The sequence below is a fragment of the Triticum aestivum genome, chromosome 5D (genome assembly GCF_018294505.1).
Source record: "Triticum aestivum cultivar Chinese Spring chromosome 5D, IWGSC CS RefSeq v2.1, whole genome shotgun sequence".
NCBI classification, from domain to species: Eukaryota; Viridiplantae; Streptophyta; class Magnoliopsida; order Poales; family Poaceae; genus Triticum; species Triticum aestivum.
The window spans coordinates 6,794,098-6,810,510 of NC_057808.1; the positions used below are offsets into that span (position 1 = coordinate 6,794,098).

Below are 16,413 nucleotides of genomic sequence, written 5' to 3' on the forward strand. Positions count from 1 at the left end.
GAACATATATGTGCATGTATCTATTAGGATAATCTCCTACCGGCCCCGCCTCTAGTTTCCTTGTATAGATGAGGCTGAGGGTTGCCCTTGTACCCATATATACGTGCACCATGCACCCGATCAATATATCGAGAGTTGCATTGCCTTCAACATGTACCCCATCATAATCGATATAACAAGAGTTGGACGTAGGTATTACCTCTTCCCGAGGGCCCGAACCTATGTAACATCGTGTCTTTCTCTACTTCATGTTACCATCTTGTCAATACCACCAGCTCGGGACCCCCTCCTGAGATCTGCCATTTTTAGCACCGACATTGGTGGCCGAATGCAGGCCTTGCTACGCGGTCGCAAAGGCTCGATGGAAACATCGACCGACGACCAGTTCCACGTCGGTGCAACATCTGCGCCCGAGCATCAAGACCTTGTCTTAACCGAGACGCAGGAGAATCACAGAACTCTACGCACCGTCAGGACATAAATCCCGAGGAACCAATTTCGGTGATCAGAACCCGTGCCGTTTCATCAGATCCAGCCTAAGGATCTTCAAGCGATCACGCCCCAAGAGCCGCGGGATAATGTCACATCAGGTCGGACCAAACCTGGAGCTCGGATCCGAAGACTCTTTGGTGCAGCCCGATAAGCACGGTCGCACCGTCTGACACGAGGTTTCCTCTGGGAAGCCGACGGTAGATCAGTATGTAATTGAATTTCAGGTCCCATCCAGCCCCCACGTTGCGTACTGCCCCGATAACTCTGGACCGAAGGACGTCTGTGATTTGGCTTACGTTACACAAAAATCAAAAGAAACAGTCTGACAGTGTTGGAAGATTCATGTTCGTTAAGAACAAAATCCCAGATTGCTGTGAAGCAGAGACCTTAGCAGTATTCTAATTTAATTGCCATAACGACAGAATCACAAACATCTCTGGCATGGGGACACGTTAGAATGTTCCACGGGCTATCAGACATCGTTACACGATACCGCGTCATATGGAAGATGTCTGGCTAGCAGACAAGGTACAAAAGAATTCGACTCAAGACCTATCAGATCCTGACGACGACACCAAGAGCGATCTAGAATCGACAAACCAGCCGACCAGCCTACACGAAGGAATCAACATCCGAGCAGAGGACCCAGGTCTGCACTGAACGCAAACTTGGATTAACCATATGCAAAACCACTCTGTCTCATTACACACAAATCCAACCCACAAGCTTCAGGCATGTTGGGTCGTCTGACAGGTGGCAAAAGGGGGACTAAACCTCCTAGATAACCTTGGAACTCATAAAAGCCGAGGAAAAGCATCGAGCTGGGAGGGGCAGTCGGCCGACGACAACGAAATATTAATTATCTACGAGACCCACCCCTAGCGGAACCAGCGAAAGAGAGCTCTTCGAGAAATCAACCATGTTAGCGACATGGTAACCTCGCACAGCAGATGTTTGGATACAAAAATCACATTCGGGCAAGAGAAACAGCCGATTCCCAGCCTTGGTCGAGGAATCGCGGGCCTAATCCTTGACCCTATTATCGACGGCTACTGGCTTACCAAAGTCCCGATGAACTGCGACAGTAGCTTAAACCTCATTTACGAGGACACTTTGCAAAAAATGCAGTTTGAAAATCATGCATCGAGCCAAGCCGAACTATGTTCAAGGGAACAATACCAGGGAAAGAGTCACGATGCAGCGGTAGGGTCACGCTAGATGTGGTATTCGGACGAGCGTGAGCTCCATCGTCAAGCGCCTCGAGTAGCACCAGATGGTCGTCACGCCATCTAGAAGACCATATGGGCACTACTGCAGGAATGCCTACCAGTGACAGGCGCAAAAAGGCCAGCAGTGGCGGGCCAGGCTCCCAGGCCAATCCGCCATCGACCTCCCGCCACTGCTACTACCCCATCAGTGGGCGGGCGCTTCATGATGCTCACAGACCCGGCCTGCCTAACTGGTGCTGCTGCTGCGCCGACGTCGGGCAGGAGAGGTGCAGAACTGTGACCACCAGAGAAGTGGGAACCTCCTCTGGGTGGATTGATAAAGCTGAACGTCAATGGTGCCTTATCCGACGGAGGGACAGCGACAGCAACAACAACTTATCTTCACATCATGCAGACACTTGTTTGCATGTGATAATCCACTACGAGCTAAGTTGGAGGCATGCAAAGAGGGAATTTCTCTTAAGCTAGAATGGAGTTCGCTGCCTTCCATTATTGAAACGGACAGCTCGGAGGCCGCAATGATGATGATCAGCCAAGCTGTTGTCGATCGATCCAAGGATGCCGCACTAGTCCCAGGAGATCAAAATGCTAACCAGTGGTGATAGGAGGGTCCATATGAAGGCTACTACACGTGAGAAAAATCAGGTTAGTCACGAGCTTGCTCTGATAGCTCGTACAAACATGAAAACTGCAGTGTGGCTGGGTTCTGGACTTGAAGGAATTGTAAATCTTTCCTTTTGTTTGTCGGTTGATTTAATTCTTGAATGGTTGATGGTTTTATTAATCTAAAGTCAGACTCATCTCCAATCTTCGTTAAAAATGAAGGGGGCAATAGTTCACACCTAGCTAGGAATCCGTGTGACTTAATCTCCTTGGAATCGGGTGTGCTTTAGCGCGTTCATCAACTAGCGTCCCCGCATGCGACGGGCTTCATTCTGTCTTAGGAATCTTATAATGAAATAAAGCATGTCTGGTTACCCGTCCGTATCGTTTTGAAATAGTTTAGGAGTAAATCTAGATCTAGATGCTGCACAATACATATAATTAGAACTCCTCTTAGTGAGAACATGCCTGTTTACTAGTGGGTACGTAGGAACAAAAGATTATGAAACTGTTGAGCTCTGTCCACAGACATGACTATTTCTTAATGCCAAAGCATGCAGTACCTAAACCAATCAGCATTCATGCACGCCTAAAAGTGATAGCAGCGTTCCTTTTCAAGCCAAGGCTGAGTCACCTTGGCATAAATTAAATTATCCCAAGCGCATATTTTGGTTTGGTGAGACGCGGTTTGGCAACATAACATGCGGTTCGAAGGTAAATTGCCTGGAAGGTTGTAACCACAATGGCGTTGACAAATAGCAAGTCCAAAAGTGAAAGCAAGATTCCAATTCAAACTATGGAGAGTGTCCTTGGCCTAATCAAAGTATCCCCAAAAAACAAACATGCTATGGGTCGATTTGCAACCTGCAATTTGATGTAAGCAGCTACCAACCATGCATTACATGTATTACTACGAGATGTAATTCGAGCCTAGCACAAGATTCACCATCTTTCAGATGTCGTCGATGCAGATCACAATTTGCATTTGCTTCTGGAGACTACTTCCCAAACTCAACGCCAGCGCTGGACTAGATGCCATCGTAATGGCAGAGCCCGAGGACACGATTCCACCACGAGGATGTTGTCAAGGCCATGCCATCCTTACTTGAACAGGCTGGTTTTCAAATCCAGCGCCCCAACCGTAGGACCGATCGCCTCGTCAGGGAAGGATTTGAAGCTTCTTTATTCGACGTCGTCATCGTCTTAGCCGAAGCCAAGACGATGAACGACGAAAAAAATCTAAGCTACCAGGGCCTAAAACCTATAGCTACACGATCAACACGTGTGCTTCCGGTGACCCGCTCACATTGACGACAGAGGTCATCAGACGACGACGACGGAAGGACCTGGCAGCTGGCTAGATCACCGTTTCTTTCTTTTAGGGGAAGAAAGAGAAGTGATACATCCATTTTGGCGTCAATTAATATGGGACGAAGGAAGTAACTACTAATGATGCCCGCTAAGTTAGCATTATGCTACCGATCGACTGACATGCGGAAATGTCGATGTTCTTAATGTCAATATTTCATTTTTCTATACAACTGATTGAGATTGAAGTTCTAGCCTTGCATACGTGCCCGCATAGTTTTTAGATTTATTTCAGCTTTCTCCAGCGCTATTGTAATCTTAAGATATAACAAAAAAAATAGTTCAGAATTTTTTTCTAATAATGGAAGGGTCCGATAGGACCCAGGTGGAGCAGTACATCTTACAAACAGGACCCAGAAGAAGCAAAAATACACATAAGTCCCTGACTCTTACAAGGAGCACCCCAAACAAGATAGAAAATTGTAATCGGGTCCTTTACAAACTGTACAATTGGAATTAAAATTGTATATGTTAAAACAAGGACCGGTCTAGCGAGCGGCAGGCTGCTCGCTACACTTTGCGAGCGGCCGACCTAAAATTGCAAGTTTTGGTCCCCTGATAATCTATAAATAGCAATTACCTAGTTTGTGTCTTTTTTGTCAGTTAGTGGATGTTTTTGTTAGCATTGAATGTGTACAGACTAGTCTTTGAAACACATTTATTTTCACCTCTTAAATCTTTAAAAAGTCATATCTTTTAAACTATACGTTGGAATTCAGATCCGTTTTCACCTTTGGATTCATCGCGACGAGATCTTCGAAACTAGATCCCGCATGGGTATGTTTCGACGATTTTTTTATGCCAACTTTGGTGCTATATGGTGCAACTAAAGTACTGCATTGTGCAACTAGACTACATTGCCGCGCCAGCTCAGTATATGTGTGTGTAACTAGTCCTGCCAACTAAATATCAATGCTTGTGCAACTAGTGTCCTGCCAACTAAACATCAATGTGTGTGCAACTAGACTATATTACAAGCCAACTAAGCATATGCGTGTGCAACTAGTCTTCCTGCCAACTAAACATCAATGTGTGTGCAACTAGAATATGTTACAAGCCAACTAAACATCAATGTGTGTGCAACTAGACTACATTACAAGCTATGACAATTCATATGCGACTATGCGGACCAGATTGTGCAACTCTGTGGCCATGCATGTGCCAACTAGGACTACTATGTGTGCAACTACAACTACTGTGGATGCAGCTCCAAAAAACTGGGTTTGAAAAAAATTGCACCATGCAGTACTAAAGTTGCACAAAGCAGTACTGAAGTTGCACAATATAGCGCCAAAGTTGGCATCAAAAAAATTTCGTCGAAACATACTCATGGGGATCTAGTTTCAAAGATCTCGTCGCAAAGAATTCAACAGTGAAGACGGATCTGAATTCCGACGCGGGTTTGAAAGATATGGCTTTTTAAAAATTCGGAAAACCAAAATAATTGTACGTGAAGCTGTTTCTTTCAAATTGGACTAACCAATGTGAACACATTAAATACTGATAACGACATGCACTAGCAGACAAAAAAACAACTCATGCATGGCAAGAAAGCCCGGCCGCTCGTTCTCTCCAGTTAGCGCGCGGCCACTTTTTAGATTTTGGGTTAAAACAAACTTCTACAATCGGTTGTGTTAAAATTAAAATTTGATGCACAAATACAATGTTATACAATCGGTTCTCTTAGAATTAGAATTAAAATTCTGCGACATGCTATAGTGCCACTTGATTAATTTAAAAGAAAAAGAAGCCTGGTCTGCATGCTTATTGGCAGGACAGTTTTGCCACCACATGCGCCCATTTTAAATATGGACTTGGATTAGAGTCACCTTCCTCTATTTAAGAGGTGCTTGGATGGGATCCTCTCCTCAGCGAGGAGCCAAAACCACTTCTCTTTCCTATATTCCCGTCCCTGGAGCTGCAGGGTCTTCGCCTCCTGGTAAGTTCAGTGTTGCTGCTCTTGCTTCGTAGTTTGCCCATGAATGTTTTTGTTATGGAAGTAGTCCGGGTGTTAGGAAATGTTAGATGTCTCACCTAGTTCTTCAAGAAATATTTTCAGATATTGGCCTTGTCTTCATGAGAAAAATTCACTTTTACTTCCTGCCTGTATATGTTCCTATAGAATGAAAAACAATATGTCATGAATATTATTCGTAAATCCAACTGGATCGTGGAGGGGATTCTTGCTTATGTGGTGCGCGCCTTAGGGGCTTTGCTGACTGATTAAGTGGAGGTGGTTAATATGGTTTTAGATAGAGAAAAGTATGTTTTTCGTCTCTTAACTTTACAAAAAGTATACAACTGGTCCCTCAAAATTTTTGGGCGATATTTGCTCCCTCAAGTTTCAAAACCGGAGACATTTGATCAAAAACCAAAAATGCGTAAAAGAACCCTGACGTGTCACTCTCTATCATACAGTCACATCTACGCCGGCCGCAAGCACGCAAGCTCGCCTGTGGCACACACACACGCGAGCAGTTTGCTGCAGCCTAGCACGCACACCACGCCGGGGCACAACAAACGCACGCCTGCATCCTACAGTACGCCACACGCACTCACGTCGCCATGTTCAGGCAAGCCGGCAACACACAACACACCCACACACGCCACCGCACACCACGCCGGCAGCACACGCACGCACGCACGCACAACACGCCGGCAGCGCACGCACACCACACGCGAGCAGTTTGCTAGACGCACCACGCGCACGTTGACCATGGTACGGGGGCGGCTAGAGAGCCCCACGGGCACCAATCCACGGAGGGTGGGGTGGATCCACGGGAGGGAGGGGCGCTGATCTAGGCCGGCGGCGCTCATCCGCATGGAGATGGGACGGGAAGGGGGCGGTTGGGAACTACGCTCATCTGCGTGGAGATGGGCGGGGAAGGGAGCTGTTGATGAACCCTGGCGGGGCGACTCGGGTTCATAGCGGCGGTGGTGCAGGCCCCTGTTTTCGCCGGCTGAGAGAGAGGGGAGAACAAAAGAGAATACCAGTGACACGTCAACGGTCTTTTCCACATTTCTGGTTTTGGACCGAATGTGTCCGGCTTTAAGACTTAAGGGACCAAATGTCGTCCAAAAATTCTTGAGGGACTAATTATATACTTTTGGTAATTTGAGGGACTAAAAACATATTTTTCTTTCTTAAATAGCGCGCTATATCTTCGTTATAGCACGCTATAGCATTTAGAAGAGGTCCTGCGTTAAGGGTCTTTTGTCTAAACACATGAGCAAACATTTTAAATACTTGCACGCTATAGCATTTAGAAGCGGTCCATCGCTAAGAGGCTTTGCGCGCTATTTAAATTTTTTGTGTGTTTTTGTTATTCCAGTTATTAAGTTGTTCAGTGCAGAAACAATATCTTGTATTCATGGGCCAGAAAAAATAGTATTGGCAGTGAAAAACGGAATACCTGTTGTATTTCTACGGATATAATTCTGTAGTTTTAGACTTTTGACTACTTTCTACCAACAACTGTATTGACAAACATTAAATCTAAGATATTGTCTTACTGAAGGCTTTCCCAAAAAAGAATAACGACACCCAATGGAGTACCTGTTTGAGAAAATGTCCTCGTCCGATAAGGATGCAAAGCCCATCCAACTGCATTTGTTAAAAACAATCACGGAGGATTTTTCAGAGAAGATGAAAGTTGGTAGTGGTGGTTATGGAGAAGTTTACAAGGTAGGAATGGTTAATCATATAATGTTTAATTTGTTCTAGAACTAATCATTTTGTACCTTTTGATTATCGGATGGTAGCTCTAACAACCAAGGTCTTGATCCATATGAACAGGGAGTGCTTAATGGGGACGAAATAGCTGTCAAGAAGCTTTTTCCCGTCCCTGGACTTAACGATGAGGCATTTGAAAATGAATTCCGTAACCTTAAGAAGGTTCAACATGAAAATATCATTCGTATGATTGGTTACTGCTATGAGATAGCACATAAAGATGTTGAGTACGAAGGAAAATTAGTTTTCTCAGCAGTAATAGAGAGAGCTCTCTGCTTTGAATATATGAAGGGAGGAAGCCTGGCCAAGCATATTTCTGGTATGATGGTGCTCTACCTCAATTCTGCTATACCATTTACCATGTTGTGTCTGTGACAAACACATTTTTCATTCTGCATGCAGACAAGTCCTGCATACTTGATTGGCCAACGACGTACAAAATAATTCATGGGACTTGCGAGGGCCTGCACTACCTTCATAAGGGACAAGTACAGAAGATTTTTCATCTAGACTTAAAGCCGGATAATGTATTGCTGGATGAAAATTTTGTGCCCAAAATAGGAGATTTTGGTTTGTCCAAGCTCTTTGGTACATCATATACTCACCAAATAAGTGCTATGAAAGGAACGGTGTAAGTTCGCATAATGCTCATGTGTAGATAGCTCAGTCCAGTTTATAAACATTTTAGTGAGCATATATTCTACATGTTATCATGCAGTGGGTTCATGCCGCAAGAATACATACACAATCGCAAGGTCTCACCAAAGAATGACGTTTTCAGTCTTGGAGTCATAATTTTCCACATGATGGCGGGAGAAAAGGGATACGGTGATTATTGGGATGCGCGTCGTCGTCCAAATTTTTCAAAACTAATTCAACAAGATTTTATCGACAGTGTAAGAAAATGCATTTGTCTTTTTTTAACAGATTGGTGTGCCTTACCCTCTTTTGATGTGAGTGATATATAGATACACAATGTATATTGCAACTTGACAGGTACAAGAATACTGGAAAACAAAGATGCAGGCAACCAAAGGTTATAGATGGGACGAAGCAGACCTCCTAGGGGTAACGAAATGTATTGACATGGCAATGCGTTGTGTGGAGGACGACCGAGACAAGCGACCTTACATGACTGAAATTATCAGCGAGCTCAAGGAACTAGACTCTAAAGTCGGGGAGATGTTAAATAAAGATCCAAAACCAACTATACACCCGTTGGTATGTATATAACCTTCATTTCATACTCATGCCCGTACTCATATATGTTCACTGGGTAATATGTATGTATGTATAGTTGCTGAACACTGGCTATCACTAGTTAGCTAATACCTTGAACTTTTGTCTTTGTAGAGAAACTGTGTCAATGGTTTGGGAGCGTTGAAACAGAATAAAAGTCCCAACAATTTGGGAAAGGATATTGTGGTGGATCCGTCCCTGGAACTCTGCTTCCCATTTGAGCCAAACAAGGACATACGGTGCTGCCTGCAGCTCATCAACAAGGCGGCATCCAGCCACATTGCTTTTAATATAAACACCGATGTAGAAAAGTATCTTGCACAACCACACAAAGGGATCATTGCACCATATTCCAAATGTTACATCACCCTAACATTGCGAGAAGAAGAGGTGGCATTGCCGAATATGCAGTGCTTTGACATGTTGGTTGTGCAGACCGTAAGAGTGAGCAAGCACTTCACGTCCGATGAAATAACTCAAGACTTCCTTCAAAACATCAGCGCCATGGATGAGGTGATATGGCCGATTCATTATGTTGGATTGGACCAGTAATTTGCAGCACTTTTATTTTTGGTAAGTGTTTATCTAAACTCAAAGAGAAGGACTTCACAAATTAATGAATTATTGCACATGTATGCTAAGTTAAATTCCTTTCCCTGATATATTTTAGTTAAAATTTCAGGAAAAATAAGAGAGTTTTCAGCCTTCCAACCGGAAAGAGACTTCAGGACAGGCAGAGCATCAGAAAATAATAAACATCAATCACCATTGTCTCTTTATGACTATACTGGAAGACTACCGTTTGTTAAGTATTTGATTTACTTATTTCTACATCAGTTGTGGGGACTCCCCATCTACTTGTATTTTCTATATTATTCCAAAAAGATGGACCGTAAGTGACCGTCTGCATTGTTTTTCACTTAGAATAAAAATTAGAGTGGTTTTATTTAAATTGTACTGTTTCAGATATACATTCGGTGCTTCTTTGATGAAAACTGCCATGTTGATCATTTAGGCATTGTTACAGTACATCAATTTTGTTCTACATGTTGGTTTTGGTTTGTGACTGATAGTTGCAGAAAAATTATAGAGGTTGGTACATGATTGCGGCTTGCGGCTGGTTTAGAGAGGGTGTGTGTGTGTGGGGGGGGGGGGGGGGGGGGGGGGGGACTAGCAGAAAGCCACAAAATGAATATATCAAGTTTGATTGTTGGATGCAGCATGGAGATTCCTTTTTTCTACCCTTGTTTCTTTGTGAAGTGCAGGTTTATGGTTTTTCAGATGATGCTCCGTTCTACTTCTGTTAGTAAAGACCGTATGTGTTTCTTTGAAAAAAAGTTATCACATTTATTTGCCATGTAATGTTAAGATTGGATGATTGTAATGTTTGGAAGTGTATGTACATTTTACATGTTATGTCAGCACATGATGTGTCAACTTAATTTAAAGAAATTCAAAAGTGTGCTAATAGATAATGTGTTATAACGTTTTTTTATAGGATCTAGTTTTAAATATCAATACAAACTGATATTTCCGTAAAATTGGACAATATAGGTACTGGTGATTGACATTTTAGTGTAGGGATGTGAAAGAGCATCTTTTCCCAACGTTCATTTTGGTACTTGATGACGAAAAATTAAGGGATTAATTTTGTGCTAAGTGTAATGACATGTTTTAGACCGAAAAAGTTAGTTAGTCGGCGACCATCGACGACCAACAAAATGGAAAATAAGACAATTGCTTTCTAGAGGATTGTTTTTGATTCCCTATTCCGGGTGATGGTCGGAGTGTCCGGGCACCGGAGTGTTTGAAGCTTTCTTCAAGGGCCCTAGAAAAATGTTTCTGCCATGGACCGGAGTACCTAGGGTGACTTAAAGTATCCAAGACTCAGATGTCCTTGGGTGATGATCAGAATCTCCGCGTATGGCTAGACGCAGAGTCGAATTTTGACGCAAGTTTGACGATAGCGTAAGTGAATGTCGAATCTCCGCGTGTGGCTAGACGCAGAGTCGAATTTTGACGCAAGTTTGACGATAGCGTAAGTGAATGTCCGGAGTCTTTTGATGTAATATTTTTCATGCAATGGGCAGATTCTGGCCAAGCCTATTTAATTCTTCTCCTTCATGGAAAGGGCATCCATTTGCTATCCCCACTCTCCATTGCCGCCATTTTGGTTGATTCTTGACAACAGAGAGAGATTTGAGAGTGAACTGAGAGGGAATCTAATCCATGTTGAGATCTAACTAGTCTCCCACTGTTTATACAAAATATGCTAGAATTTGAGAAAGTTTCCAAGACTCCTTCGACCTTGATACTCTTGGAGGTGGAGATTTCAAGGCGGTGGTCAGATTTGTGGCTGCGGGATTTGTGGAGGTTGTTTACTTCTTTTTTGAGAAACACAATATGGACACATACACTCACATACATGTATATACACTCATCTATATGAACGCATGCATGTACGTAAACCCTAACCCTATAAGGACCTCTGACAGACTAAGACGACATGTCCTGAGATTAATGAAGAAAATACAAGCACCTCAGCCCCCCCCCCCCCCCCCCCCCCCCCCACACACACACACACATCTTTCACTCTGGCGGCAGGAGGGGGTGGTGACCTGGCTTCGGTCTGGTGGTGGTACGGTTAGTAATAAGTTTAGGATTTTTTTCTGATCGGCGGCACTAAGATGATTGTGTTGCTACTGGCATGGAACAAGGCCCCCTCTCCTCACCCCCATTCTCATGTTGTTTGTCTTGTTTGCGCTACGTGCTTGTGCGTCTTACATTGGTCCTTCTAGTCCATTTCCAATCGACGAAGGCACACATACATTTTTTTTGCCTGGCTTTTTTTATATCAGTGTGGTATAGCAGACGAGAGCTCCTGTTCCACAGGCCACGTGCTGGATACGGAGCAAACGTGTGTCACGCTCTAGCGAGAGTTATTGCATATGGCCCAAGTAGTGTTAGTTGCTGCTATTCACTTGCGTGTCGTTTGCTGGCTGCTTGTCTTTCAATTTTTTCTTGTCGATGCTTTAAGAAAAAAAAGAATGAAAAAAAGGAACTATAAAAAATGTTCGGCAATATATAAAGTGTTCAAAAAATTTAAAAATGTCCATGAATTCAAAAAATGTCATGAATTTTATAAAATATTCAAAAATACAAACAGTTCATGAATTTATAAAATATTTGCAGATTCAAGAATATTCATGAATGTTTGTTGATTTAAAAAATGTTCACAAATTCAAAAATAATTGGCGAATTGAAAAATTAAAACGAGTTTAAAAATATCCATGGTTTTTTTATTTATTTTCAAGTATGATTTATTTTCACACGTTATTTTTTAATATGAAAAATATTCGTGTACTTACAAAATTATGAATTTCAAAAAAATAATGAATTCAATTTGTTTTTTGAATTTTAAAATTGTCACGCATTTTTAAACATGATTGAAAATTTTAAAAATGTTAATGAAATTTTGAAATCTTGTATATTTAGGAAATGTTCACGGATTCAAAGAAAAATCGTCCCTTTGGAAACATAGAAAAGTAAAAATTCGAAAAGCAATAAAATCAAAAGAAAACTGGCAGAAAGGACACAGAAAATAAGAAGAAAAACAGGTTCAGCGCTTCCCAAAACCAGTGCGAAGCACAAAGATTGTGCGGGCTAGGCCGAGCGAGAAATATTGTGCAGTACTATGTTTAGTGGCATGGAGGCCCATCATCTTGTTCATGACGGACGGAGAAGAGATGGGTGGACTGGAGGCGGAGCGCCGCCAGCATCTCCGTCCATCTCCGTCCTCTGCTTTCTGAACCCCAACCAGGACAATTCGTGGGCAAATCTTTCATCCTTTGGAAGCAAACTGCTGATGAAGCCCTGCTGACAAAGGCATTGCAGGTAATTATTTTTCGACATTTTTTTTAGATCCAAAGGGATCCAACTCTCGTGCACGGGCCGCCGTCATCACCAGCACCAGCAGACAGAACCCTGGAGCACCGGCAGATCAGCGAGCCGCCGGCACCACTGCATCCAGATCGCCGGCCACGCCGGGCCGCCGCCATCCCCCGCGCCGTCCGGGTCAGAGACGAAGCCGCCGACCGTGCACAAGGGACCACCGCCGCCTGCACACGCTGGAGCGCCGCCGAGAGCCCTGCGCCCGCCACCGCTTGCCGACGCCAACCGCCGCTCGAGCACTGGCGCCACCGTGGAGCCATCAGATCGGGGAGGAAGACGTCGCGCGCCGACTACCCTCGCGAACCCCGCCGCACGCCCGAGCGTCGGCGCCACCGTGGCGCCATCAGATCGAGAGAAGGAGGAGCCCGCGCCTCGCCGCCCCGCGCAGACCACGCCGCCGCCAACGCCGCAGCGCCACCAAACAGGGGATGCATGCCGCCCAGATCCGCCGGCGGCCCGACCTGCCGCCGAGCCGAGCGCCGCCGCGAGGGCCGGCCGTCCCGCGCCGTCCAGGAGCCTCGCGAGGGGGAGAGAGCCCCGCCGCCGCCGCCACACGCAGTGGCGGAGCCAGGGGGACGAGCAGGGGCCAGCCCCCCAACGATCACGAAAACCCTTACCAGGTCCTAGTAATTAGCGATACGTATCTTTTTTTTTTTTGAGAAGGTAGCGATACGTACCTTTTTTTTTAGAAGAACAACGCACTTTATTTCATGTCATAATGTTTTGGGGAATACAAAGATGGTCCGGAGGACCGTTGAGCCACACATGACGGCCGTTTAGGATAGTTGGTTGACAGGTATATCTTAACATGGTATCAGACCTGAGGTCTTGGGTTCAAGTCTCAGTCCCCGCATTTCCCCAATCATTTATCCTTGGCCACGTCGGGAGTGGGGGTGTGTTGATCATTCCATATCCATATCGGATGTGAATGGCGGTTGCCGTATGGAGTATTAACAATCCATGAGCAAAAATCAACAGCGGCGCCCTGACTTTACACTGCTGCAGGCGGCAGCAGTGGCTGCAAGAGGCAGCGGTTGGAGAGAGGATAAGCAGGGAGGTGTAGGTGGCTGGTGGACGAAAGGAGTGGTGGAAGAGAACCGAACTAGCACAGGAGAAGTGGGGGTGAAGTGGCTGTACAGCGATGCTCCATAGAATTGTGGCGCTCACCTTGGTTACGCTTCATTCATGTCATCCTCTATCAGGACTATATGGCCTTGTTCATATAAAGAAACCGTCTTGGTGAAGGTGGTGTTGAGGCAGTCCATGTGTTCATATGTTTTCTGTTTTGATGTTGTGCATTCTGCCATTCTAGTATATATGTTGCATTTTTATTTCAACATGTGGTATTACAACCTTTTCCTCTTCCGGTTTGCACATTTGTTAAGAGCAGTCTAACTGAAAGATTGTCAATAAATTAACTTACACACATATAGCATAACCATGCCAGGGAATTTACGAGACTATGAGATCATGGTAATTCTATTGTGGTCTTGTTCATGTACTTACACATAAATAGTTGTTGCAGATGGCAGATGTGCCCCCGTGTCCTACAATTGGTCCCAAGAGCACAGAGTCTAATGTGTTGGAGATGATGATAGCTGAACTGGAAAATATAACAAATAAAGGCGAACATTGCAATTTCATGCTGAGAGATAGCTTTAACAATAATGTTCCGCATGCTCCTGACAGGGAAACAACATCAGATGTGGAAGAGGCATTAATCATCGGGAGGGCTGAAGAAAAAAGGAAAATACTGTCTATTTTGTCTGAGGACATCCCAGAACAGACTATCATCCTTCCAATCCCATTGTTAGAGCCTCCTCGGGACGTCTGGTTCTGGGCCGTTGGATTAGGTGTCCAAACAAGTTTGGGCCGTTGGATCGCGAGATGGATCGATCCTGGCTGTCGGATCAAACGAAACACTGCTACAATGAATAGTGTGGTGCCACCGCCTGTAAATCCCGTGCCCCACCAAGGGCATTCTCGTCTTTTCACCCGTTGACGTATAAAAGGCAGCAGCCCGTGTGTAACCCTAGCAGCCGCTCCTCCCGCATCCTCTTCCTCTCCCTCTCTCGATCTCCCCGCGCCTGCACCGCATCGCACACGCCCCAGGAAGGAAGAGGCGCCGCCGAACCCTAGCCCCGCCCCGCCCTCCCCGCAGCCACCGTCATCGCCGTCCCCGCCTCGCGCGATGGTGAACCCCCCTCCCCCCTGCCTGGGCTTTTCTTGTTGCCTCCCTCTTCCTCGCTCTGCTCGCCATGGTCCTCCGCAAACCTGGCGCCGCTAGAACCTCTTGCTCGCGCACTGCACACCTTTCCCAGCAGCCGTCGCTCTCCACGCGTCGCCTTCGTGTTCCTTCTGGGGCGCCGCCAGCACCCGCCTGTTCTTCGTCGCTGTTGGATTTCGCCGGCTGGGTGCTGGACTTGACTGGCTCCTTCGCTCCCGTACCTGCGACGGAAAGGTTCGTCGGCGTTCTTGCTCCGTCCTCTGGGAGTTTTTGTCTGCCCTTCCCGTGCCCCTAAGGATTTCCCCCCTTTTTTGCCAATTGGTGTGGCGCGACAGAGTAATCGGATTTGATGTACAGGATAGTTTTGGTGGTGGTTCCGGGCACTCTCTTCTTTCGACGGCATTGGATTCCGGGTGGGTTCTGTTCAACGGCGGAGGAGGACTAGACGAGGATCTCCGCGCCTGGGTCGCACGCGTTGCCGGCGACCACCCTGGCGACGAGGAGAGGGGAAGGAGGGGCAAGGGCATGCCCAAGTCCAACGGCACCCCACCATCGGCTGGCCGGATTGTCGTCTTTGGCCACTTTAGTCGGCAAATCGAGATGTTTATGGGCAAGGTAAACCCACATTTAATTTGGCATCTGCAGATCTGCTATCAACACAACTGTGCTAAATTTTATTGTACGTTCCCCTTTATTGGACTCTACTTTGTATGTTCAGTTTCACATTGGCTGTGCGCTGAGTAGCGGAAGTTTGATATGATTCGCCCATGTATGTGTTAAATCGTGTTCAGTTTCAACCTTAAAATCAGTGTTGATTCTGCCCATAAATAAAGTTTGAGTCAGTACCTCCATGGTTTGCTAACTGACTCTTTGCAGTTTGAAGGCTGATCACTATCGTCTAATTAGTTCCCTTTCGAAGTATATATACATGTCTTTTGCATCCACATATTCTTCAATTCCCTCATGCTTTTCACCATGGCACCGGAGGTACTACTGGCTCAAAGTTTGAACCAGATTGTGTATGAACAAAAATGTGAAGCAGATTGAGCGGCCATCGGACAGGCTGCAGAGTGGTCATCCTTTTTAGAGTTGTGTCGAATATTGTGTACAAGGTAGGTTACAGTTGGACTTATAGTTGTATTATGTTTAGATAGGATATGGAGTCGTGTCCTAGTAGGACACTTGTATCCTAAGCCTCTCATATATAGTGGGGCTAGACACACGATGTAACCTATGCCAACATAATAGCACAGGCGTGCAAGGGGGAGCCGGCGGCGTGTGCCGGCGCCCGGGTGGCCAGGATGCGGTATTGTGACGGTGTCACGAGGAGGAGCGCCCATAGTCAGGCCCCGGGGATGTAGCCATATCGATGAACCTCGTTAACAAATCTCGGTGTCGTGCTCGTATGATTGCTTGGTCCTCGGATGATCGACGATATGCCTCGAATTTATTCTAACAAGTGGTATCATGAGCTAGGTGTGAGGCGATGTTCGTGTCGATCTAGAGGACGAGATCGGAAGGATTCGCCCAGATTTACGTGGCGCGTGCACTTCGCCCGCGGAAGCTACGGA

General features: G+C 45.5%; 2 protein-coding genes across 3 annotated transcripts in view; both read left to right on the plus strand.

Moving 5' to 3' along the window:
• The first annotated feature begins 5,541 nt into the window (after positions 1-5,541).
• On the plus strand, positions 5,542-9,678 carry LOC123119074 (putative receptor-like protein kinase At4g00960). Of its 2 annotated transcripts, XM_044538735.1 has the most exons (8): positions 5,549-5,631; positions 7,211-7,377; positions 7,489-7,744; positions 7,828-8,056; positions 8,144-8,321; positions 8,422-8,646; positions 8,779-9,237; positions 9,347-9,678. In XM_044538735.1, the coding sequence occupies exons 2-7, from the start codon at positions 7,240-7,242 to the stop codon at positions 9,214-9,216; spliced, it is 1,464 nt and encodes a 487-aa protein (XP_044394670.1). In that variant the 5' UTR covers positions 5,549-5,631; positions 7,211-7,239; the 3' UTR covers positions 9,217-9,237; positions 9,347-9,678. The 2 variants fall into 2 exon arrangements, with proteins under 2 accessions (XP_044394671.1, XP_044394670.1); XM_044538736.1 differs by lacking the exon at positions 9,347-9,678 and having other exon boundaries at positions 5,542-5,631; positions 8,779-9,238.
• A 4,377-nt stretch (positions 9,679-14,055) lies between these two features.
• The window catches only part of LOC123125238 (putative disease resistance protein RGA1), a 35,801-nt gene continuing 33,443 nt past the window's right edge, over positions 14,056-16,413 (plus strand). Inside the window, exons 1-3 of the mRNA XM_044545762.1 lie at positions 14,056-14,088; positions 14,132-14,379; positions 16,319-16,330. Coding sequence (XP_044401697.1) covers positions 14,056-14,088; positions 14,132-14,379; positions 16,319-16,330 — 293 coding nt within the window. The remainder of the gene's footprint in view (positions 14,089-14,131; positions 14,380-16,318; positions 16,331-16,413) is intronic.

Bases quoted from the DNA above. Each gene is read 5' to 3' on its own strand.
- LOC123119074 (XM_044538736.1), top strand. From the start codon at position 7,240: ATGGAGTACCTGTTTGAGAAAATGTCCTCGTCCGATAAGGATGCAAAG. The intron at 7,378-7,488 runs GTAGGAATGGTT...CCATATGAACAG, and splicing joins GTTATGGAGAAGTTTACAAG to GGAGTGCTTAATGGGGACGA. The intron at 8,057-8,143 runs GTAAGTTCGCAT...GTTATCATGCAG, and splicing joins AGTGCTATGAAAGGAACGGT to TGGGTTCATGCCGCAAGAAT.